Source organism: Sturnira hondurensis, unplaced genomic scaffold (assembly GCF_014824575.4).
Source record: "Sturnira hondurensis isolate 20B ecotype Veracruz unplaced genomic scaffold, ASM1482457v3 Scaffold0017254, whole genome shotgun sequence".
NCBI classification, from domain to species: domain Eukaryota; kingdom Metazoa; phylum Chordata; class Mammalia; order Chiroptera; family Phyllostomidae; genus Sturnira; species Sturnira hondurensis.
The window spans coordinates 2,318,244-2,342,429 of NW_028089885.1; the positions used below are offsets into that span (position 1 = coordinate 2,318,244).

A 24,186-nucleotide genomic window follows, 5' to 3' on the forward strand; every position below is an offset into this window, starting at 1 on the left:
TGTAAGGTCTCTTTTGAGAAATCAGCTGACAGTCTGATGGGAACTCCTTTGTAGGTGACTGTCCCCTTATCTCTTGCTGTTTCTAGAATTCTCTCCTTCATTTTAATCTTGGCTAGTGTAATTATGATGTGCCTTGGTGTGTTCCTTCTTGGGTCCAACTTCTTTGGGACTCTCTGAGCTTCCTGGATTTCCTGGAAGTCTATTTCCTTTGCCAGACTGGGGAAGTTCTCCTTCATTATTTGTTCAAATAAGTTTTCCACTTGTTGCTGTTTCTCTTCCCCCTTCTGGTACCCCTATAATTTGGATGTTGGAACGTTTAATGATGTCCTGGAGGTTCCTAAGCCTCTCCTCATTTTTTTGAATTCTTGTTTCTTCCTTCTTTTCTGTTTGGTTGTTTCTTTCTTCTTTCTGGCCCACTCCCTTGATCTGAGTCCCAGTTTCCTTTTCATCACTATTGGTTTCCTGTGCATTTCCCTTTATTTCAATTAGTTTAGCCTTCATTTGTTCCTCTAATTTGTAACTAAAATCAACCAATTCTGTGAGCATCCTGATCACCAGTGTTTTTTGAACTGTGAATCTGAAAGGTTGGCTATTTCTTGGTCACTTAGAATTATAGGCTCTGGGGCTTTGAGCTCTTCTTGAGCCATGTTTTGGTCTGTTTGCACCCGTTACTATGAGGGACGTTATTTATGAGGGGTGGAGCCTTAGGTGTTCACCAGGGCGGGGCGACCCAGTTGCTGGGTTGATAAGCTGTATGTGGGGGCGGGGGTCAGAGAGAGAAAAAAATGGTGCTTTGCTCTGTTCTCTCTCAGACTTCTGTTCCTTCTGCGTCTTCCCACAGCAAATTGGGCCCCTCTGGTACTGGTTCCTGGTGAGTGGGCCTGTGCACTCTCCAGGACCCTGTGGGTCTCTCCAATGAACTCTCTGTTAGCCTGGGAGCCTCTCCCAGCACCTCAACCCCAAAAGTCTTTCCAGTTGGTGCTTTCAGGCTCTAATTCCCGTTGCTGGGGCCCTAGCCTGAGCGGTCTGTCTCACTGTTCGCCCCTTTCTTGGTTTATCTGCGTGCGAATGTGTGACCGTGGTCAACCAGCCACCCCACGCCTAGGATCTGCCTGTGATCCGCCAACCGCTGCTGCCTACGCTCCTGGGTCAGTCAGACCAAATGATCTTTCCTGCCCGCCCCCGCTTCACTGCTGGCTCTGCCCCTCTTACCGGTCTTACTGGCTGAATGGTTCATTGTTGTCGGACTTCTGTACAGTTCAATTTTCTGTGTTTTGGCTGCGTTTTTGTTACTAAAACTTCATTGTTTTTAAACTTAGTTGTGCGATGAGGCAGTGTTTCCACCTATGCCTCCATCTTGGCCGGAAGTCTTATTTTAAATTTTACTTTCTAAGCAAACGAGGAACGTGTGGTTGTAATTACAAACTACTTGGAGGGGAAGGGAGTAGGAAGGATGAACTCACTTTCTTAACGCATATAAGATTTATACAGTCTAGTCATTACATCTTTCTGGTCGAGAACATACCTCACCTCTGTGCAAAAAAACCTACAGAGCAAGCATCAATCAGAATTCTGAACCCTGTCAGCACCTGGCATTCATCCTCCCGGGAGGAGTATTTTATGCACAAAATCTAACAGATAAAACAAAGTTAGTAGCACTCGGAAATAGTAGGAAACAGAAATTGACATTTTCAGCCCTGGCTGGTGTGGCTCAGTGGATTGAATGCCGGCCTGTGAACCAAAGTGTTGCTGGTTCGAATCCCAGTCAGGGCACATGCCTGGGTTGCGGGCCTGGTCCGCAGTAGTGGGGCACTGAAGAAGCAACCACACATTGATGTTTCTCTCCCTCTCTTTCTCCCTCCCATCATCTCTCTAAAACAAACAAAATCTTCTTAAAAATTCAACATTTTCAGTTTAATTAAATTTTCTATTTTACAACTATAAAACTGGTCATTTCCCTAAATCTTAATCTCCCAAAGAACGCAGCAAATGAAGAAAATTGAAAACAAAGGCTGTTAGGACTCAGGAATCAGAACTAGTGCGCGGGCTAAGATGTGGGCCTTGTGCAGCCCCACAGGGAAGGCAGCTCCAAGCTGCCTCCTTCCCACCTCGCGCACATGGCGCACTCGGGGCACCCGCCGGAAACAGAAGCTCCTGCAGCCCCCTGCTCACTCAGCGGCCCAAACTGGGCTGCAACTTTTTCTTACTTCATGTCTAAGGACCGAGTGTATTTCAACCTGGCAGACACTTTCTGAAAATATACAAAATGTTACGAATTTCGAGGCCCTCATTTAAATAGCCCCAATAGATTATTCTTTTCAAAATTATTTGTGGTAACTTTCAACTGGCACAACACAGCCTGCTCCCATTTCACAAAGCGTTTTCACTGGGAATCAAACAGGTGCCCAGCCCAGAGGTGCCTGTTACAGTAAGAACACGTGCCCACCCACAACACTAGTGGGCCAGCTGGGTTCTATCCTCATGTCAAACTGCTGGTTATCCCCACTCAGGAAATTAGTGCAGTGCAGCACACAGAATAGATTATATTTTATAGTAATGGAGTCTATCTACTGTCACAGGGAGCTATTCTCGTCTTTAATCCATTTATGAAACAAAAATCACTTGGGTGCCCACTACTTGCCCAGCACTGGGCTTGGTGCAAAGGTCAGAGAAAGGAGGACAGGAGGCAGGAAACTTGCCCTCACGGAACTCGGAGTCTAGAGCAGAAGCCAGACCTTGAAAAACCACCACAAGTGAAGAATGCGGGGGCAGAACAAACACAGGGCTCTGGGAACACAGCAGGGGAGGTAGCCTGCTCCTCAGAGAAGCTCTGGAAAGGCCTGCCTAGGAAGTGACCTCTCATTCAAGACCAGAAGGATGATTAACAGCTTTTACACAGGCAAAGGAGAGTCTGGGGAGGATTACGCAGTGACACCAAAAGAAGCCCCTGGGGCGTGGGGAAGAGGGGAGTGGGTGAGGCTGCGGGCAGGCCAGGAGGGCCGGGCAGGGCAGAGTGTGCAGGCGATGCGGACCAAGTGAAGCATCTTTCTGGATGCTTATCACAAATCATATTTATATTTATTTTTTCAAAATTCAGTATTTTGAAAAAATTTTATCTCTATGCCTCAAGTAATACAATCTGGACAGCTAACAGTATGAATTTCTTTATAGAACATTGACTACACTTAACTTTCTCGCATCTCCATGTGTCTGAGCTGGTGGCACACACACAGCAGACACTGGGCACCCCGGGCTCTCCAGTCACCTGAACCCTAGCTGAGGTCTTCATCTAAGGCTCTGCACCTTTTAAGACTGCAGTGCAAACGGGGACAGTAAAGAACTTTTCGACCACCTGTGTCCACGTGCCTGGTAACAGACCCAGCCATTCTTGCTTAGGCCACAAACTGTCTGTCTGTCTGTGAAGACTCACCGAGGCAGCACCAATCACGGCCCCGGCCACTCAGCCCAACTGGTGACATCAGTAACGAAGGAGCATTTGATCAGTCCATTTATAATAAGATTTCCCTGTTCTGAAATATTCTCTTGCAACTGACATACAAGCATGACGCTAAAAGAGAACAAAAAACACCCCTATGATACTAAACTGGAAAAACAACAACTCTCTAATTTCAGCGTAGCAGAACAAGAGGAAGAACCTTTTTAAATTTCAGAGATGAAGCCACCAAAACTTTCGAAATGAAAATTGTAGACTGTTTTTTGATTCATGCCAAGATAAAAGGGACAACCAAAGAAGAAAAGCATTTCAAGGCAGAGTTAGAAAATTCTACCCTTATCAGTTTTGTAAGTGGTTTCTTTGTCTCGTGACCACGTAAGATAAGATCACACCAGCAACAAATTCTAAGATAAAGATTAATCTCAGTGTGTTTCCGGCCTGTCTCCTGTATTTGCTCTGCTCCCACTAACCCAAATTAAGGCAATGCAACAGACAAAGTGGAGAATCAATCAGACTGGCATTAACACGGACGGACCACACACACCCCATGCCCAATGGCACTATCATTTGCTACATTACCAGATAATACAATGAGGAAAGCCAAAAAAAGATTTGATTCAGCAGGTCCCAGAAATACAACACATTCAGTCTCTATCTTCAATAACCTTGGCTCACAGACCTTCTACTCCCCATTCCCCACCCACAAAGCAAAGGCAATAGAAAAATGGAACAATAACCTTTGCCTAATTTCCCAAATTTATTCTTTCCTAAAAAACACTTGGGGTCCTTGTGAAAATGAAGTTTCGAAACTCCCTTTCCTGGACAGTCCGTGTCAACAGATCTCAGATAAGGCCCAGGATTCCCTATTTCACCAAGTGGCCCAGGGAGGTCTTATCAACAGGTGAGGCTGAGAAACACTGCCAATGCGGGCTTTCCCTGGCCGACTGTGACCTGCTGTAAGCCAACTACGATGAGGGTGGCCGTTGAAAGGGGAGAGGGCCCTGAGGTCTGGCTTCAGCCTGGCTTCTGGAGGTTTGGACAGGCCCTGAGCCATTCTCACTGCAGCACCCTTGCCCTCCTCTGGGGCTGACGGGGGCCTGGGGACTCAGTATTCTTTGGTGTCCCAGGGTCATCCTGATGCTCCCCAGACAGGGGTTCCTCCCACAGGGTTGTCACTGTCCAGGGTTATGCACATTCTCAAAGGCTGTGGTGTCCTGGCTCCTGGCTCCAACTGTAGTTGACTGTGACTCCAGATCAAAAGGCTGACTTTATGGACAGAACAGGGGCACACGGAATGGGCAGGGGAGTGGGACTGCTCCCAAACGCTCGGCTTCCCTCTTTGTCCTCAGTGCAGGCAGCTCTTCTAAGATGCCCAAAACATAACGTGTATCAATGCTTTCTCACAGCCACTTGTGGGCAGCTGAGCAAGACCCTGCAGATCTTGCTACTTTGCAACGAATGACCTAAAATCTTTTACTAGTGGACAATTAAGAGCCACCAGTCTCAGCCACATGTGTTACTAAGAAAAAGTTCACAAACTATTCAAATTTAACAGTGAACATTTACTATGGGCTAAAATTTGTGCTCAGCATATTATACGCTTGAACTATTTCATTCACTCATCTCATGATTTTTTACCGAGCCCTACACTACTATAGCGCTCAGGATGCCCTGACCTGTGGACCTCACAACCAAGGGGAATGGAAGAAAACCATTAAAAGTTACAGATAAGTAAACTATACAGTATGTTAGAAGGGATAAATGCTAAATTTAAAAAAGAGAGATTGGAGAAAGAGGTGCATGGAGAACAGAGTGGATTACATGACAAAACACGGTACGCAGGACCTCACCAAGGGGAGTCTGAACAAAGCCTTGCAGGAGTAAGCCCTCCTCCAGGACAAGCATTCCGCAGAGGAAAAGCCAGTACAGGGCTGCTAAGTCAGCACTGTGTCTGAGTGCCCCAGTCAGCAAGGACACCCGAGTGGCTGGGCAGAGCGGACAAGAGAGAAAGGTGGTACAGCCAGAGAGGCAACTTGAGGCCAGGCCAGGAGGGTCTGGCCACTAAAGGGGCTCTGGTTCCTCTGAAGGCAACGGGAGCCCATGGAGGGTTCTGAGCAAAGTGACAGGTTCCAATTTCTATTTTTCAGGATTACGCTGGCTATAGGGTTATGAATGGACTGGGAGAGAGATTAGAAAATCTTTCGCCAGAATCCAAGTGAGAGATGGTGGTGGCTTTGACTGAGAAGGTGGTAGTGGAGGGAAGAGCAATGCTCTCATTCCGGCTATAGTTTGAAAGCAGAGCCAGGGGGGTTTCCTAAAGAACTAAACAGGTCTCAGGTACGGAGCCTAAGACATGACTCCAGACGGAAGTAAGAATGATCCCAAAGTTTCTGAAAAACAGAATTGCCATTAACTGAGGTAGAGAAGGCAGATTACAGGCTGAACAAGTTCGAAAACTGCAGGAAACTTGTCCTGGACAACCTCAGTCTGAGAGTACTCAACATCAAAATGGCGATGTCAACTAAACAACCAGATATATGAACCTGGAGTCCAGAGGAGAGGAAAGGGTGGAAACAGAAGTCTGGCAGTTCTCAGAGCAAAAACAGCAGTGAAAAGCAGAAAGACACAGGAGGCAATGACAGAGTGAGTATGGACAGAGAGCAGACAGGCCTAGGGACTGGGCTCTGGGGCAGACTGTCACTCCCTGGTCAGGGAGGAGGGACGAGCCCAGCCAAGGAGGAAAGGACAGATGCAAGAGCGTGATGCCCAGGAAACCAAATGAACGTCCTGGAAAAGGGAGTGCTCAGCAGAGCCGCACAGGGCTGACAGCTCCCGGCAGATCAGGACCCAGAGCTGACTGGGGTAGTGACACAGCATGACTGGCAACGTTGACACAAACAGTGTGATGGATTGGGTAAAGGGAAAAGCCTGGCCACAGGGTCTAAGAGAGCCAGGAAGAGGGGACTTAAGGATCCCATGAGCTAGGTGTTTGTGGTTATCCCTGATTTATAGACAAGGAAACAGCATCAAACATGTCGGCAGGCAGCACGTGCGAGGCTGATGACCTATGCACCACACACATACAGAATCTCTCATGGGTCCGCCTGAGAGCGGAAGGTGGGAGCAGGGTTAAGGTATAAAGAGAGACATTAAACCTTCCACTATTTGTTCCTGTAGCAAGAGGGCCTTCTATGGGGAGAAAAGGTCAGAAGCCAAGGAACAGGGATAGAAAGCAGGTCTTTGTGCAGAGAAACCAGCAGCAGCACCATCTTCCATCGTCACATCAGTGTGCGTGCAACAAGCTCATGTGAACACCCGGGACCCCGGCAGGCACCAGACCGGTCCCATCGCCAACGGAACTCTTCCTTCGAGGGTGGCACGTGGAGCCAGGGGGCCAGTCCTCTGGTTTCTTCAGGGGGATACTCTCACAAGCCCACTTGTTCCTTCACCACCTGTCAAAACCTTGGAATCTTACCCCAAAAGCCTAACACCTAGCTTCTACAAGGGAGAGTGTGTGCACGCACGCACGCACACACACACACACATGGAAGAGACATGCGGCTGCTTCAGCTAAGGGGAGCCCTAGGCTCCTGAGCGACGTGCACCCCTGCCAGGCACCTCTACACCTCTACACCGACCCCAGGTGAAGTGTTGCTCTCACAGCACCGTCCGGTGCCACAAGCCGTCTTCCAGTGTGGGTAAGAGAAGGACCCTGACCTCCGAAGGGAAGAGACTCGGGTTCTGGCGCTGGCCCTACCATAAAGGGCTATGTGAAAATGAGAAAAGCCTGTTCATGAGCACAGAAAAGAACTGCTGGGCTTCTTCTTCTTATGAACAACAACAGACAGCACAGAGACTTAAAAACGGCTTTGGAGTCAGGCCACCTGGGTCTACCATTCAGCAACTAAGCTGACCTACATTAAAATACTTTGTGAAGCCTCAGTGTCAGTATCTATGACACGGGGATAACAATCCGCACACCACGAAAACCTGTGAAAACACAGGGCCTGGCGAGAGCAACTCCCGACTACCTATCACAGTGCTATGAGGGAGTTCTCTTTTAAGAGGCACTTACTATAATGAGTAACCTCTGCATCTGTAACTAAGACATATCATTAGTAAACTTCTGATAAGGATGTATACCCAACTGGTTTAAATAACATCAATAACAAAGAAAACAATTTAGTTATCCAAAAAAGGTCAGAATTTAAAAATTAGTAACAGTAAAACAAGGAAACATATGAGATGATGTACCTTGAACAGGGATTTCCCCATAGTTTGGTCTCTTGTCTGACAGGGCTGTCAGGGGTTTGGATGTGGAAACTGGTCCACTTATGGAATGTCTCTGAAACCACAAGACAAATAGCATCAAGGTTAAATCTACAGCTGGGATTCACCAAGAAAGTTGCAGAGAGTAAATGTTTAGTTATGGACTTGCAGAATCCCTTTCAAATTTACAAGACTGTTTGAGAATTAGTGACACTAATTCTCATTCATATTCTCTCTCTCTCATAATATGATCAATAAACCACTTTAAAAAGAAAGATCCCACGTGTCCTTCACTCAGTTTTCCTCAAAGATAACATTCTGTAAATCCCTAGTATAACATTGCAGCCAAGATACTGGTACAGACAGTCAGTGTTTGGTCACCACCAGGGCTCCTCCCTCTCCCTGAACCCACGTCCCGGGGCACTGCACCACTGGTATCCTGATGGTATTCTGAATATGGTATCATTATTTTGTTTAAAGAGAATTCTTAAATATCACATACCAATTCGAGAAATAGATGTGCCCTACTACACTTTTCTTGGCCATTCAATTCATGCGCTGGTTCTAAACAGATCTCAGTCTGCCATCTACCCTCTAGGTCTTCTTCTACACCAGCCCTAACACACCTTCACTGGCTTTGTCACCAGCGTCCTCAATCCAGTCTTATACACACACACCCCTCTGCGTGCAGCCAGACGTCTTCACCAAATACTTAAAACCTCTCATTTCTTCTGCTTCATCTCCTGCCCCTCTACGTAATGCTCGAACAGCACCAAGCTGCTCATTTCCACACAGACCGTGTGTTTACCACCTGTGCGCTCTTTCTCAGGCGTATTTACTTCCCAGCTCTCTTGGATCTAGCTAACTTCTGACCACAGATTTCGTAGTCCCAGAACAAACGTGCAGCAGGTAAGGCTTCTCCACACCCTCGACAGACCCTGCTGTTTTTTCACTTTAGCCATCCCACAGGGTATGCACGGCTCTTGCTGCGGGTTTAATTTTCACTTCCCCCCAACTCCTGACGCTAAGCATATTTTTATGTGCTTTTTGGCCATTTTTATATCTTCTTTTGGGAAGGGACTTTTCAAATCTTTTGTTTATTATTTAGTAGGTTGTCTTCAACCAAGAAGACAAACAAGTCTTCTTTAAATACAAGGTTTTTGATGGGTAACTGCATTATGAATATATTCTCCCCAGTCTATAACGTATCTTTTTGTTTTTTCAATGTCTTTCAGAAAAGCTTTAAATTTGATGCCCAATTTATTCATTTTTATATGGTTCATTCTTTGTGTGTGTGTGTGTCCTAAATAAGAAATCATTGCCTTTTTGAAAATTATGAAGATTTTCTCTAATGTTTTCATCTAGAAGTTTTGTAGTTTTAGCTATTACATCTAGGTCTACAGTCAGTTTCCATTTTTCTAAATGCCATATGGATACTTACTTGTTCCAGAATGTTTTGTGGGAAAGGCTAACCCTCTCCCACTGAATTACCCTGGCACCTTGGTTCAAAATTAAGTGACTTGTTTATGGACTATCCAGTCTGCTGATCTGATGTCCACATTTAAACCTACGTCAGGACCACACTGCTTTAACCATTCTAAGTGCTAAAGCCAGGTAGTATGAGTCCTCCACACTGTTTCTCTCCCTACCCCTACCAATGTTTTAAATATTCAGGGTCCTTTAAATTTCCATATAAATTTAAAATTATATCATCAGTTTCTACAAACAGCATGCTGAGATTACTTATATCTGGGATTGTGTTGAATTTGCAGATTAATGTCAGGGAGAACTGTAAGATGTGAACAACACTGAGCCTTCCAATCCATTAATATAATTTATCTTTCCATTTATTACTTGATTAACTTCTCTGAGCAATATTCTATAGTTTTCATCATACAAATCTTATGTAATATTTTATTAAACTTATTGCTAAGTATTTCAATTTCTAATTGTTCACCGGAGTGACCAGATCTTATAGTAAGTAAAAGGAGTTCTCAAGACAGAAGCTGATCTTTTCATAACCTTATCTGGTAAGCGACACCCCATCGCTCCTGCTGTACTCCATGCATCAGAGGTGGGTCATGGAGAACAGCCAATGCTCCATGGAGCAGACTGCACGGAGTGTGAACATCGGGGGTGCAGATCATGGTGAAGCATTTAGGAGCCTGCTCACAGTTACTTCTGGATCTCCTTGGTCCTTTTGAGGCTTATTTTTAAGGTCATTTAGGGCAGGTCTAGAATTGTGTTTACACTAGGACTATTTATTTTCAGTTTACAATGTAGCTCTTGGGGGTTTCCAATGAATGCTCCAAGTATTCAAAGTGGTTTTCCCACAGTGGCTGGTGGGAACTCAAATGAGCACCTGCCCCGTGTGAACTACAGTGAACTATGGGAAGCGTTTGTCTACGGTTCCCTAATATACATGTTCCCTCCTGGGAATTGTTCTTGCACAGCCTGGTAGGGGTCCACACCACACATGCTGACCAGCATTCAGACAAAGACTCTGCATAGCTCTAGACCCCTTTTCTTCATAGCTTCTCCTTCCCAGGTACCTGTCCACAAATTCCAGCACGCTCGTTCTCCCCAACACTGAAGGGTGTGTCTCCTCAGATCCAGTGGGCTTCCCCCACTCCTGCTCCACCTGGGCTCATCTCCTCTGTACCACCCACCACCCGGGAGCCGCCAACAGGGAAAGTGCGGGCCGCAGCAGGATTTGACTCATTCCTTAACTTTTCTTGGTGGATCACAGTCTCATACTGCCTGCTGTACAAGGTCTGGATATAACTGCTTCCTGTTATTCTGTCCAGCCTTCTAGCTGTTTGTGGTGGCAGAATCATCAAGCCTGTTACTCCCTCAGTCAGAAGTGGAATTCCTACCCAGGGAGTTTTGAAAAACAGTCCCAATCTTAGGCCCTAGTCCCCAGAGATTCTCATCTACTGGGATAAGGCCTGGGAACTTATGTGTTTGAAAACTCTCTACGTGATTTTTATGTACAATTAGGTTTGAGAAGAACTGGGCTAACTAATCAAGTAGTAAAAAGCTACTGAATGTAGGTATTAGTTTTCTCAAGTTAAAATGAGCTTTTCCACCTCTTATCTTTACAAAGATTTACAAAATGATGCCTCGTCCATTAAACTTCAACTAATATTCAGTTTACTATATTATGCACATTTACTTGGCTTTTATGTATATCTTCAGGTCTTCAGAAGTTTAATTAATAGAGCACATAAAAAGCTCCTTACAGATGAACTATGGAATGCCCTTTGCCTTCCGTCTAAATTTTGAGTTCTACATAAATGTACGTGCAAGGCCACTAACTTGAAACATTACAAATGCAGAGGGAGCATGCTTTAAACTTTATAAAGAAAAAAGTTAAAAAGTTTACTTACAAAATACACAGCCGGTAGTTAAATAAGCACAAAAGGCTCCACTCAAAGAAAATGCTCCCAAATCCTTTTTTTTTTTTTTAGGAAAGAGGTACACCAACGTGACCCTCTATCACAGGGTAATAGGTTCTAGGCCATTTTTCTTTCGGCTGCTCCAACTTCTGTGGAAAAACCCCACTTCAGCCACTCTTCCAAAAGTGGCTTACTAGCGAGGACATCCTGAGAGCGCCACTTGAGCCCTACAAGGTGACAACCATCTGCCCTGTTTCTGGTTTGCACTTCCAGAGCGGTAAGGAAGAGCGCCTTCAGAAACTCGTCTGTAACGGGTCAGCAATGCCCTTGTGCTGGGTGGCTTCAGAAGAGCCCACAATGAACCACGCTTCTCCGAGTCCATGCCCTGTGCTAACCCTCCCACCCTGGTCTGGGGTGGCCTTGTGACTTAGACCAAACGAATGGGACAGAGGTAACGTGGTCCAAATTCCAAGCCTAGGTCTGCACAGGCTTTGCGAACTCTCACTTTTACTCTCTAGGAGCTTGAGACACCACGCCGTGAAGGAGCGGGAGAGAAAAGACCACATGGAGAGAGCAGCCCAGCCATGGCTGGGTACACGTTCAACCTAGACAAGTACCTCAGTATAGTGGGCAAACGCATGGTCTCTGAAGCCACACTTACCCAGGTTAAAATTCCAGCTCTCCCACTTCTTAATTGTATGACCCTCAGCGATGTGCTTACCCTTTAGGGCCTCAGTTTCTACCTGTGAAAACTAAGGATAAGAATAGCACCTAACACCCAACAGAGTTGTCGTGAGGATTAAATGTGTCAACATTATGAAGCATCAGGAACAATGTCAAACATACAGTAAGAGTCCAATACCTGTTAGTTATATCACTATTAGAGATTTTCAGAATTACACCACTGACATTTATATCATTTATTTCAATTGTGGATATTCACCGTACTTTAGGGGGAAAAACACCCAAGTACATTCTTCACAGGATAGTCACTAGCCTCCCCTGACCCTGACATTAAGTGTAAATGACTTCGAAGGACCACCTTTCACGTGCTGAGACTCCAGAGCCCCTGCAGTGGCAGGCACTTACCTGCATGGGGGAGACAGCTGCCGCAGGGGGCGTTTTCATAGGGCTTGGACTGAGAGGTGTTCGAGGAATTGCAGCTGCAGCAGGGGTTGGGACTAGAAAACCAACAAACGAAGAAGCACACAGTAATTGCATTAGGGCACAGTGCAAGCTTTTGTAACCAGTCCCCTGTCGCAGGTTCGCCAGATTAGCCAATGCTCCCAGTTGCCCTGAAGACCGCCCAGACCGACGCTCACCTCCACGGAGCCCGCTCAGCCGTGCCCAGTGGCCAGTGCCTCTCCTGCCACCAGGGGGGTGGTTTGTTCCCTAGAGTAGTTGTGTTTTCCAACCCTGGTTTTGCCAGTCGTTCCATTTTTGCTCTTTAGTTAACTAAAGGTTAAAGTGCTCCGTACATCAATGAAATCCAAGTACAAAAAACCCCCCAAGAGGAGTATTTCTGTAACCATGTCAGGTGAGAAGCCTGAATGTAGTGCACGTGCACTGTCCGCATTGAAGAAGTGAAAGCTGGCCTGCCACTCATTTCTGCTCACCTCCCCAGGCAGTTTATCATCTCACACGTATTTTCTGGCTTGCATTTATGCATGGGTGTTTGATTATAGGCTCATGTGTCAGTCTTCCTCTCTCAACCAAACTGTTCGAAAGTAGGATCCATAATTTATTCACTTCCAGGTACCGGACTTAGCACAGATTCTGACAGAGGATGCATAGAATTGATTATTCATTGAAGCCACACTGAAATCAAAATGGGACACACCAATGCAACCAGACACTCTGCATGGGGCAAGATGAAGCAGATCACTGCAGACCTTTTTATGCAGTAAGTACACACAGCTAGAACTGTTATTTTTAGAGGTATTTTTATTAAGATAAAATTCCCATGGTTTAACATTAACCATGTCTAAAGGTACAGCTCAATGGCATTTAGGACATTATTAGCAACTATAATTATCCCTACCTCGTTCCAAACCATTTCATTGCCCCAAAAGGAACTGCAGTGCCTGTTCAGCAGTCTCTCCCCATCTACTTCTCCCCCAGTTCCTGGCAACCACCAAACTGCTTTCTGTCTCTATGGATTCATCTATTCTGCATATTTCATATAAATGGAATCTTATAACATGTGGCCTTTTGTGTGAGACTTAGCATATTTTCAAGGTTTATCCACATGGCATTGAGTATCAGTGTTTCATTTCTTCCTACTACTAAACAATATTCCATTCTCTGCCTAAACCGCATTCTGTCTATCCATCCATCAGCTGACGGACATCTGAGTTGTTTCCACATCTGCCTGCATACTTATGCTCACTTCCTTTAAGTATTTAACTAGGAGTGAAATTGCTAGGTCATTCAAATGTATTTTATTATAAAAAAAATTTTAAAGGTCATTATAGAGGCAGATTATCTTTTTGCATTAAAGCCCATTTTATTAATATTTTCAATAATTGCATGATTTTCATTTAGTGTAGAGGTTCCATTATCATTTTATTTTAGAGTACACGTTTTCTACCCCCTCCTTCATCTTCCCCCATCACATCACACAGACATAGCCACTAAGAGCAGCACCGAGTGCATCTTTTTTACACTTCTGATGACCACATTTGTGTACATTAAAACAATAAAATGAGCCCTCACTGGTGTGCCTCAGTGGGTGGGGCATCATCTCACAAACTGAAGGGTCGCCAGTTTTGATTCCTGGTCAGGGCACATGCCTGGGTTGCAGGTCAGGTCCCCAGTTGGGGGTGTGTAAGAGGCAGACATTTGACGTTTCTCTCCCTTTCTTTCTCCTTCTCCCTCCCCCCCCTCAACAATAAATAAATAAATAAATAAATAAATAAATAAATAATTTTGGGGGAATGAAACCACACTTCATAATAGCAGTCTTCAACTTGTTATAAAGGATTGCAGACACATTTCAAAATCAGTGCTTTGAAATCTACCTCACCCATATTAAAGGATGCACAGTAGTCCACTGTGTTAATGGGTCATAACTGACAACCACTTTGGGGGCAGTTAATGGGCAGTTAAGCAATTTCCAGCTTTTCCATTTTTTTCTAACACTATACTGAAAATGTGTGTGTGTGCATTCCAGTATCATATATACGAACTCTGGGGTCTGTGAATATGGCATTTTAAATTGGATGGTATTGATACTCCCTTACTGTACTCCAGAATACCTGTGTCAAAAGTATATGAGTGCATACAAGTGATTTTTGCTCTGATTTTAAGTTAAAGAAACTAACTTTGTATATAATCCAAGAATACAGATTCTAGAAATTCTCTCCTTCTGAGAGTGAATTAGAATAAAGCCTATCATGACATTTAAAGAATTTCTAGATGAAAATTTAAGCTTTAGGACACAGTCCAATGAGTAGTTTTAAAAAACTCCATCCCTCTCCCTTTCTCAGAGCTGAGGAGGTTGGAGGCATGAAAAGGAGCCAAGCCCTTGAAGGTGGGGAGGGTGAGCTTCCAGGAAGAACAAAGCTTATCCAACGCAGAGCCTGGCTCGTTTCAGCCCCACGGGCAGCACCGCTGGCACACGGGGTGGGGGGGGGAGGATGAGGGGTCCACCTGAGATAAGAGGATGGGAGGGTCAGACATTCTAGGCATCTGGGAAGCTGAATTTCGCTCTAACTCTAATAGAGCAAGTACAGAATTTTAAATAAAAGATCTACCATGACATAAGATGAGGAGACTAATCAGGAGGTTACTGAAATTAATAGCTGATGGTGGCCTGAATGAGCAGTTCATTGTGCCACTGGATATGCAGAGAAGCAGACAAGGCACAGCTATGCATGTTAAAGGCTGGACCAAGAGGACTCACTCGCTAATGGGTTAGATGTGGAGGTGAGGAGGAAGGGTTTAAAGAAGAAGGAAGATTCCTAGATTTCTGGCTGAAGTAACTGGGTGGAATGGTGCTGCCATTAACACAGAGAAAAGACCGAAGACTGAAGCGGAGGGCCAGGACTCAGTTTCACACACAATGAGATGTCCAGGCAGCAACACCTGAACGTCAATGTCCGTAGGCATTTGAGTGCACAGGCCTAAAAAAGTTCAGAGGAAGGGAAAGGGCTGGAGTCACACATGTGGAAGCTTTTTGGCACAGAGAATGTTCTCGAAGCCACGGGCATGTGTGAAAACACATCTCTGCATGAGGTAAGGCACCACATCTGAGACCAAGATCTCTGAAGCTGAAAAATCCCCAAATCTGCTGTTAAGAAACACCTTTTAGTAAGACTAACTCATTAACATTATATGAAATTTCAGGAGACTCAGAGTAAGACTGTAAAGAATATCAAACTAGCCCAGAGAACACAGGATAAGTGACGATGCCTGCCTGCCCTTGGCACAATGTACGAGAGATTACCTTGAGACGCGCTGTCGAAGGACTTGATGAGGGTTTTCACCGTGGGGGTCGGCTCGGAGGAAGTTGAGGATCTTCTGCTCAGTCCCATCCCCTGCCTTAAGGCTGCCAAATCTCTCTCAACAGCATTCATATAGTTATATACCCGGCCTCGCTCCTCTTCTTGCCTGAAAACAATATTGAAATCAGGGCATTTTTTCACATATATACACATTTCCCCCTCCCAACCCGAAAGTGTTAAAAAGTATCAGTTTAAAATAAAAACTACTACCTGCTGAGTCGAGTAAATTACTTGATCTAATATTCTCATTTGCTTGGTAAATTCCAGGAAACAACATTAGAATTTTTATATCAGGTTATCCTAAGTAGGTTAAATAGCCATCAGTTTCCATTTTCATCTGAGTTAAGTGTAAGGTGAGGATATCAGTAACTGATTAGCAACAAAATGGGAGGCGGACTGGCCAAGATTCCAACTCAGAACCGGGGATCACAAGGTTCTGAGCTGCTGAGAAGGCCTGGCCCCTCCCAGGAGAGTCTGGGAACTCATCAGTATATACACATACTCTACTGGCTCCAGCAAAGATGCCAGGCGCACACATGGAAATATAAAGAAATGAAATCAAAGCCCATACTTTTAAGGGGGATGGGGGGTGGAAATGATGGTGGGAGGAGTGGTATGGGAGGGGAATAAACGGGAGAAAAAATGGGACAACTGTAATAGCATAATCAATACAATATATATATTTAAAACAACCCATACTTTTAAAATAAAATTTGAGAAACTGCTGTAGTCTCCAAATAGAACTTCTCAAAGGAAGAAAAAAAGGACTGAGCCCATATTAGTAACACGAGTCACAGATGCTCACTGCAATGGATCAGAAGTTATCTAAAAAAATCAACTGTGCCCTGGCTGGTGTGGCTCAGCAGATTGAGTGCTGGCCTGCGAACCAAAGGGTCTCCAGTTCGATTCCCAGTCAGAGCACATGCCTGGATTGTGGGCCAGGCCCCCAGTAGAGGGCATGCAAGAGGCAACCATACATTGACATTTCTTTCCCTCTCTTTCTTCCTCCCTTCCCCTCTAAAAATAAATAAAATCTTAAAAAAAATCAACTGCACTTCATTTCTAGCCAGCTCTAATTCACTGAATTAACAAAAACGTTTTCATCGGGAAAGAAATTTCAACTGCAGTGTTTGTACATACAACTATCAAGTAAGTTCATAGGTGAACAAAAACTAAGCCAGTCTTTAGGGAAATTTGTCACTTTGGCTCTTCCGACAGTTTTCTTGCCTCAAGATATAAAATCAAAATTTTTAATAAAGAATGTACAACAGTAATCATCAGACTTTTTGGTCTTGGAGCTCATTTCCACTCTTAAAAATTACGGAGGACCCCAAAGAGCTTTTCTTTATGGAGGTTATATCTACTGATGTTTATCATATTAGAAAGTAAACCTAAGAAGTATTTAAAATATTTAATCTAAAAATAAATAAATTAAAATAATTTTATTAAATAAATAATTTGATCTAAAATAAGTTTTCTTTATGAAAATTGTTTACATTTTTAAAGACCAAGAAAGTATTAGTAAGAACAGTGGAGCTTTTATGTTTCTGCGTATCGCTTTAACGTCCGCCTCAACAGGGCACTGCCAGCCGCTCACTCCCTGTGGCTCCATCTACTGCAGTGAGGGGAAAGGCGGGCTCTGCACGGGTGTGCAGCTGAAAAAGGAAGAAAATCTTAGTGCTACTCAAACACACAACTGGGGTTTTCTAGATAACTGTGGCTATTCTTCCTTGATACTACACCAAAATGCAGCAAACGTATTTCTTAAAAGTTAGTTGCAATGTGGAATCTGAAACCACACCCAATAAACTCCCTCAGTGTATCCTGTACTCAGAACGCATCTTCTACCTGGACATGATTTTGTTACATCATGTACTGGTCATACGGAAAATATTGGCTCACTGAGTTATATGAAGTTTCCAAATGTTGATGCCTGTCATTATACCATCTATTTTTTAAAAGGCCCATTTGTTAATATCACCAATGATCTCATCAGGAAACTCTTTAAATGTGGAAAGCTGCCAAGCTTGCAATGGTACATAAAAGGTTTCTAAAATCCTGACTTTCACTTGAAAGCCCACATTTTATCACTGGTACAAAATGCTGCCAGTTGTTTCCCTTGAAGTGAAAGGCTCTCTTAATCATTCTCAAGAAACAGTCACCAAGTACCAAAGTCTGAATATCCACAGTTACCCTGTCACTCAGTCTCGGGTAACAAGGGCATTAAATGAATTTTTTTTTAAAAAAGCTTGAACTAGCCCTGGCTGGTGTAGCTCAGTGGATTGAGCACAGGCCTGTGAAGCGAAGGGTTGCTGGTTCGATTCCCAGTCAGGGCACATGCCTGCGTTGCAGGCCAGGTCCCAGCGGGGGACACATGAGTGGCAACCACACATTGATGTTTCTCTCCCACTCTTTCTCCTTCCTGTCCCCTCTCTCTGAAAAGTAAATAAATAAAATATTTTTTTAAAAAAGCTTAAACTAAAACAATCCCACATACTATGCTCCAGACAACCTCACACTTGGGTACAGGCAGAAGTACTTTCTATATACTTCCTATTTCATCACACAGAACCTTAAAAAGAATGTACTCAAGGATGGAGATTTAATAATACTAATAACTTACTGCTTTCCTCACAGACATATTTAAATGAAATGCACACTTTTTAAAACGCAAGTGTGTGCTGGTGAAGAGCACAACGATTCTAAGTACAATCTGGTGCCAAGGCCTTGATTCATCAACAATTTACATGTACGTTTCATAATCAGTGCAAAAGTCGACAGTGAAAAGAGCAAACAGCATGTCGGAATCACTACAGAAAGTGTCTGACCTGCCAGACCTCCCTGTGGGAACTGCGGCCCCACAAGATGCCACCACCCCTCTCAGAACACACTTCCTTTTCTAAACACGTGTCTCAAAGGCCGAGACGCTTTCAGTATCCAGTGGAATGACTCTGTAAGTGCAGAATTTCAGTCTTTCAAGGTAACTTAAGAATGAAGCATTTCTGATACAAAATCCATTTAATAGTATACAGGGAAAAACAGTCATGTAATATGAGTTTTAAACCAGTGGGAAACAGTAATCTCCTACCTCATTCCCTGTTCTGCTTAGGAAGCCAACAAAAAGTGTTTGAGCAATACTATCCACTAGAATTAGGCAACACTAAAATATGATAGTTTTTCAAAGATAGTCTGTTAAATATTTTTCTAAATTTTTTCCTATGCCTACTTAAGAATTACTCAAAGTAATGAATAATCAAATTCTTAATAATAACCTCAAACACACAAACTACTCTTCCCTATCCATAGGTAAGAGTCTCAATGAAAAACTCTGAGCTTGTCGCAAATGTCATCGTGTTGAACACTTTTCATGGGCTCCCAGGGTCCTCTACATCGGAGGAGGAAAATCCAGTGCTCTGGAGATTCATGTAGTTGTAAGCTGAAACACGTGGAAACTCCTCAAGCTCGTGATGGGCAGAAACCCACTTCGCATTCCTCACTGGGTGTCTCACAACACTAGCTAAAGCAGACACATTGTGGTCCTGCAGACAGGGCTCGTCTAAGCCTTACGAACAGCACCTCGAAACAAGCAGCACTGTCTTCTCTTTAGAGATGAACAAACTGAGGTCCCTGACCAAGATCGTACAGCCAGTAAGAGGCCGAGCTGGTGAGAGACAAGCCTGTGTGCCTCCGGAGTCTGCACCCTCAGTCACGAGGCCAGAATCTAAAGAGGAGTCCCAGAGCTAGAACACGGCCCTGCCAGAGATGCTACGGTGACGGACACCGACAACACTCAAGGATCCATATAGACTGTGCTCTTTCAAAAGTGTCATAAAATTGAGGCCAGAAAAGTCAAGTCTCCCCCAGTAGATCCAAACTCAGTCATATCAGTGTCAAACCCCATGTTCTTTCCAGAAAGTGTACCACGTCACAAAGCTGGGACCTAAGTGTGCTCCACTGATGCACACGTACACGAGTGGCTTCTCAAAAAACATACTTGCGTGACTTTATTTCTTCTAATTCTTTTGTGAGTTTCTCATTTTTTTCCTGAGCCTCATGTAACCGGCGCTTCAGATCACCAATCTCCTCTTGGGCTTCTGACTTAATGTCGTTCGCAATGACCACCGCAGTCTGAAGGTCAGCCTGAAACTGCCGCCACTCTGCAGATTCCTCCTGTATCAAAAAAACTGAATTTTTATTTCCAACAGAGGGCAGTAAAGACTTATTTAAAGACAATAAAATGTGTTTACGATTAAGCTGCTGTAACGCACTGTCCCAGATGATGATAAATTTCTTTTAAATCCCAGAGAATTGCTATTACCTATAGGTAACAGGCAATGCAATTATTACTACTGAACTTGTTCTTAATGAGGCATCAAACATCCAAAAGGCGCTCAGTAAACGTTAATGATGGTAATGTCAAGCCTTCCTTCCTCATTCAAGTTTCAAAGTAAGTCTTATGAAAATAAATACGTCATCCAAAGTCACAGTGCTTTACTTCTGAAAAGTTCAAGAAGGTAGATAATGATGCACGAACCATACTGAAAGATCTTATAGTGAACCACTACAAATATCCTGACATCAAAAACTAACAGGAAAAAAAATCATAATTAAAGGAAAGGGAAGAGGAAGCCAGAAGAAAAACACGAAACTTAATCTTAGCAGACAAAAATCACAGAGACAAAGAGAGAAGCTAAGGAACTATATGGTCCGCTGCTCCCCACCGATATGGAGGATGGGGGTGTGGCTGGGAGGGAAAACCACCCCGGGGCATCACCTCCACCACAACTACAGCTGCCCCCTCCCAGGCCCAGCCGCACCCCCCCCCCCTCAAGCAGTGTTCTCACCCTGTGAAGGCAGCCTGAGCAGCTGCCCCGCCCTTTGCATCTGAGCCGCACTGCTGCTGGCAGGCTGGTCAAATCCACACAAGACTGAAAACAGCTTGGTTGGGAACTTTATAATCCAGAGCCAGTAAGCTTTCTTTTTAAAATGTAACACTTTCTTCTTATATCCATCTTTCTAAAATGACCGGTCATAAATTACTAGCACATTCTTCTACCCAGAATCTAGTACCAGTCCCCATTTGAAATGACATTTCCTTTCTAACCAAAGCCTCGTAGGGTCAGTATCACAGCTGCATGTGAAGCCTAACACGAATGGTGACACGGTCAATGACCACCCTGTGTCTAACTCGCAGACCCACGTGCCCCGTGAAACACGCGTGGGGTCTGTCCTACCCGGAGTCTCCTGTGCAGCGTCTTGATTTCTCTCTCCATGTCGTGCTTCTGGTCCTGCAGTTTTTTAACTGCATCTGAAAAGATCACGCAAGTTTAAATATTTATTCTTAGAGCTATATTCAAAAGGAATAATGTAAAGGGAAGAGGTAAATAAATGTGACATTCAAAAAAAGTCACCCTGCCCAAAGACTTTTCACTTTTAATATAAAAGTTAAAAAAAAAAGTTCACTCCAAGTATTAACCAATTACTTTCTAAAGAAAATGTCAAGTTTAAATCACAATTCCTAGATCATTCCTTCCTCAATGTCTTAATTATAAGACAAAAAGTTAAGTAAAACCAATTGTTAGAAACACACACATTGTTGGCTCACAACCAGTCAAAACAATGCTGACTGCTATCACAATGTGAACTTTTAATCACAAGGGTCATCAACCTAAAGTATTTGTACAAGCATGACTTACTTTATACACTGGAATAAATTGCAGAAAAGTCAGGAGTTAGTAAAAGTTTTATAAACTTAATTATATAATACCCTTGGGAGCTGCTACTTACATTAATTCTAGGGGAAGTCTTTTTATAATAAAAAATACATTTATAAAGTAAACCAAATACTCAAGTTATTTCTTTTTTAAAAAACATTTTATTTATTTATTTTCAAAGAGAGGGGAAGGAGAGAGGGAGAGAAATATCAATGTGTGGTTGCCTTTCATGTGTCCCCCACTGGGAACTGGCCTGCAACCCAGGCATGTGCCCTGACTGGGAATCGAACCTCAATCCTTTGCTTCACAGGCCCGCGCTCAATGCACTGAGCTACAGCAGCCAGGGCAAATACTCAAGTTATTTCTTGCATAATATAAACTTTCTTCAGAGAATTTCATTCACTGTAAACATTTAACGAGCACTACAGAGTGGGGGTGCAAAGATGAAGGTGCAGCAAGGCCAGTGCCCTCGGAACCAGAAATGTACAGGGAAGTCACGTTCTGTTCATAAGTTCTGTTCTAAAATCCACACCTAAGGAAAAGTGCCTTAGGAGGTACCCTGCTGGTTACTGCAGCCCAGTAAATCCATCACAGCCCATTACTCCAATGGCTCAGGAACAGGTGACATCTCTTTGGCTAAGGACCAGAGAATGCACATCTGGTGACGAATACTCGGACTTTACCACCGGTCCCCACCCCAGCAGACCCCCATCCTTTCTGTTTCCAGCTCTGCCTATATGGCCTTGCAGTGGTGCTGCAAACGCCACCAGTTTCTTCACACATCTGTCTCCACCACAGGACTGAGAACACCTCGAAGGCAGGAGCCATGGGGTGACCTTGCAGCCCAGCACCTGGCACATGGTAAGACTGAAAGTGGAAAAAATGTATAAAGTAAGGCCACAGGAGCAGTGAGATTAAGTGACACTGCAATCATTGCCTAGGATTGTTTTTTAAATATTCCATTGACAGGACTTAACTATTTCTCATCAGGGACATCACAGCTGTAGACATGACGTTTCTGAGTAAACACTCCCTTCTGTTCCTTGCACTTGTGGCAGGAGCCCAGGCACAGTGAATGCCCGCATGCATGCAAAAGTCCTCCTTCAGCTAACAAATGACTAGCTTTTAATCAAGACCCTGACAAGGGAGTATGCTGGTATTTTTTCTTACATTGCTCACTGTCTTCCTCCTCCCAGCTCCGTCAGGAACCAGCTCTTGCTGAACCTTCTGTGACAGCATACCTTTAATTCAGTGTTGGTCATTTATGTTACTTTTAAATGGCACGAATTCATTTCAGTAAGAACAAAAAGCCTAGAATATTTAACAATTATATGTGTAATCATTATTATAAATATATAGTAATGATACATTCTTATAAGCTGGATTAAAAAATTATATGAAATATAGGGGGTTGCAGAGGGACTGGCCAGTTTTGGCCTATAGTAAACTTCCTCCCACTCTGCACCCCAAAACTTGTTCAACAAAGTTAGGGCCTACAAAAAAAAGGATTTAAAATTTACTCATTAATTTGACAAGTCTCAGAAGTATCTGCTTTGTACCGGTGAAGCTGGTACACTGTTCCAGGCTGTTTTCCAGGTGCTTAAGGAGTAGGAGAAAGGAAAAGATACAGTCCCCACCCTTGTAGAGACAGAAAGACCAGGCTTGTGTCCCACTAACAAAGATGGATGTTTTCACATAAAAATTTATTTCATTTAAAAGTCTGTCTCTATTCAAGCTACTTCAGACCTAAGTTAACCTGGAAATGAAGGGTCAACTGGTCATCCAATTGGTTTATGTGGACACCAAAGTGAATGGGTGAATCCAACACCATTATCTGTATCTCCGGAGGCAAGGACTACTCTGGAACCTGCAGGGTACCTTGGCTTCCTTTGTATGAGGACAAACTGCGGCTCTTTGTGGTATTTTCACACACAGATGAAAAAGTAAAGACAGAAGTGGAAATATTTCTAGTGCTGAAAACACCAGGGGTTACACCTTTTATGTATACTACATCCACTTATGCAAGAAATAATTTTATAATTAAAACAAACAAACAAGTGTAATTTCTCCTCCTCTATTGAAAACAGTTTTCCTTTTCTTCTAGTCACAAAGGACACATCTACCTATCTTTAGATAATTCACACGAAACAAATGACGGCAAATCTTACTACAGCTCACTTTTTACATCTGGTGTCTCGATTCTCGGATGACAGTTTAAGCCACGTGGTGATCTGAGACTGATCACGAGGTAGCAAATTTCATCCATTTCATCCTTCTCTCTTTATCGACCTCTGCATTCGCATGGCCACAGAATTCCCACGATCACACTAGTCCTAAAAGGACATTGTCCCGCACCCAACACTACATACTTATTATTGCCACGTCTTCGTATTCCTTTTAAGAAGCGAAGCTGGCAGCCAGGGGACAGAAAGCATGGGGCGCAAGGCGGTTTACAATTGTGAGTACCTGGAACACAGTTTATTCTTACATTATTACTTATTACTTATTATATTATTTTCCATGCAAACCACTGTAAACCTACTTTTGCCCCACCCTATATTTGGGAAGAAGAAAGTGCACAAGAGTGTCTCTAGGGAAATTGATTTAAACTTTGTAAGTCCTAACTGAACCTTCACTTTGTAATATAAAGTTTTAAGAATGACAGTAGGCTAAAACCTCCTTGGAAACAAAGGAGTCTGTGCTTAAGTTCTTGTCTTGAAAATCAGCTTGGCTACGTCTCCACCGCGGAGCCTCTGAATGCAGTTTCCTCCTTCAGTTTCCGAGTGTGAGGGACACTGCCACCTACTGTCTTCAACGCAAAAGCGCCATTAAACTCTCAAAGAACA

The 24,186-nt window shown here is 43.8% G+C and overlaps 1 protein-coding gene across 5 annotated transcripts in view; it reads right to left on the reverse strand.

Annotated features, from left to right (window-relative positions):
• Positions 1–24,186, reverse strand: part of SPECC1L (sperm antigen with calponin homology and coiled-coil domains 1 like) — a 111,953-nt gene that overhangs the window by 40,532 nt on the left and 47,235 nt on the right. For all 5 annotated transcript variants that reach the window (XM_037067283.1, XM_037067284.1, XM_037067286.1 and 2 more), the window contains 5 exons: positions 20,861–20,934; positions 19,621–19,796; positions 15,569–15,732; positions 12,211–12,302; positions 7,709–7,799 (listed from right to left, as the gene is read on the reverse strand). In XM_037067283.1, the coding sequence (XP_036923178.1) occupies positions 7,709–7,799; positions 12,211–12,302; positions 15,569–15,732; positions 19,621–19,796; positions 20,861–20,934 (597 nt within the window). The remainder of the gene's footprint in view (positions 1–7,708; positions 7,800–12,210; positions 12,303–15,568; positions 15,733–19,620; positions 19,797–20,860; positions 20,935–24,186) is intronic.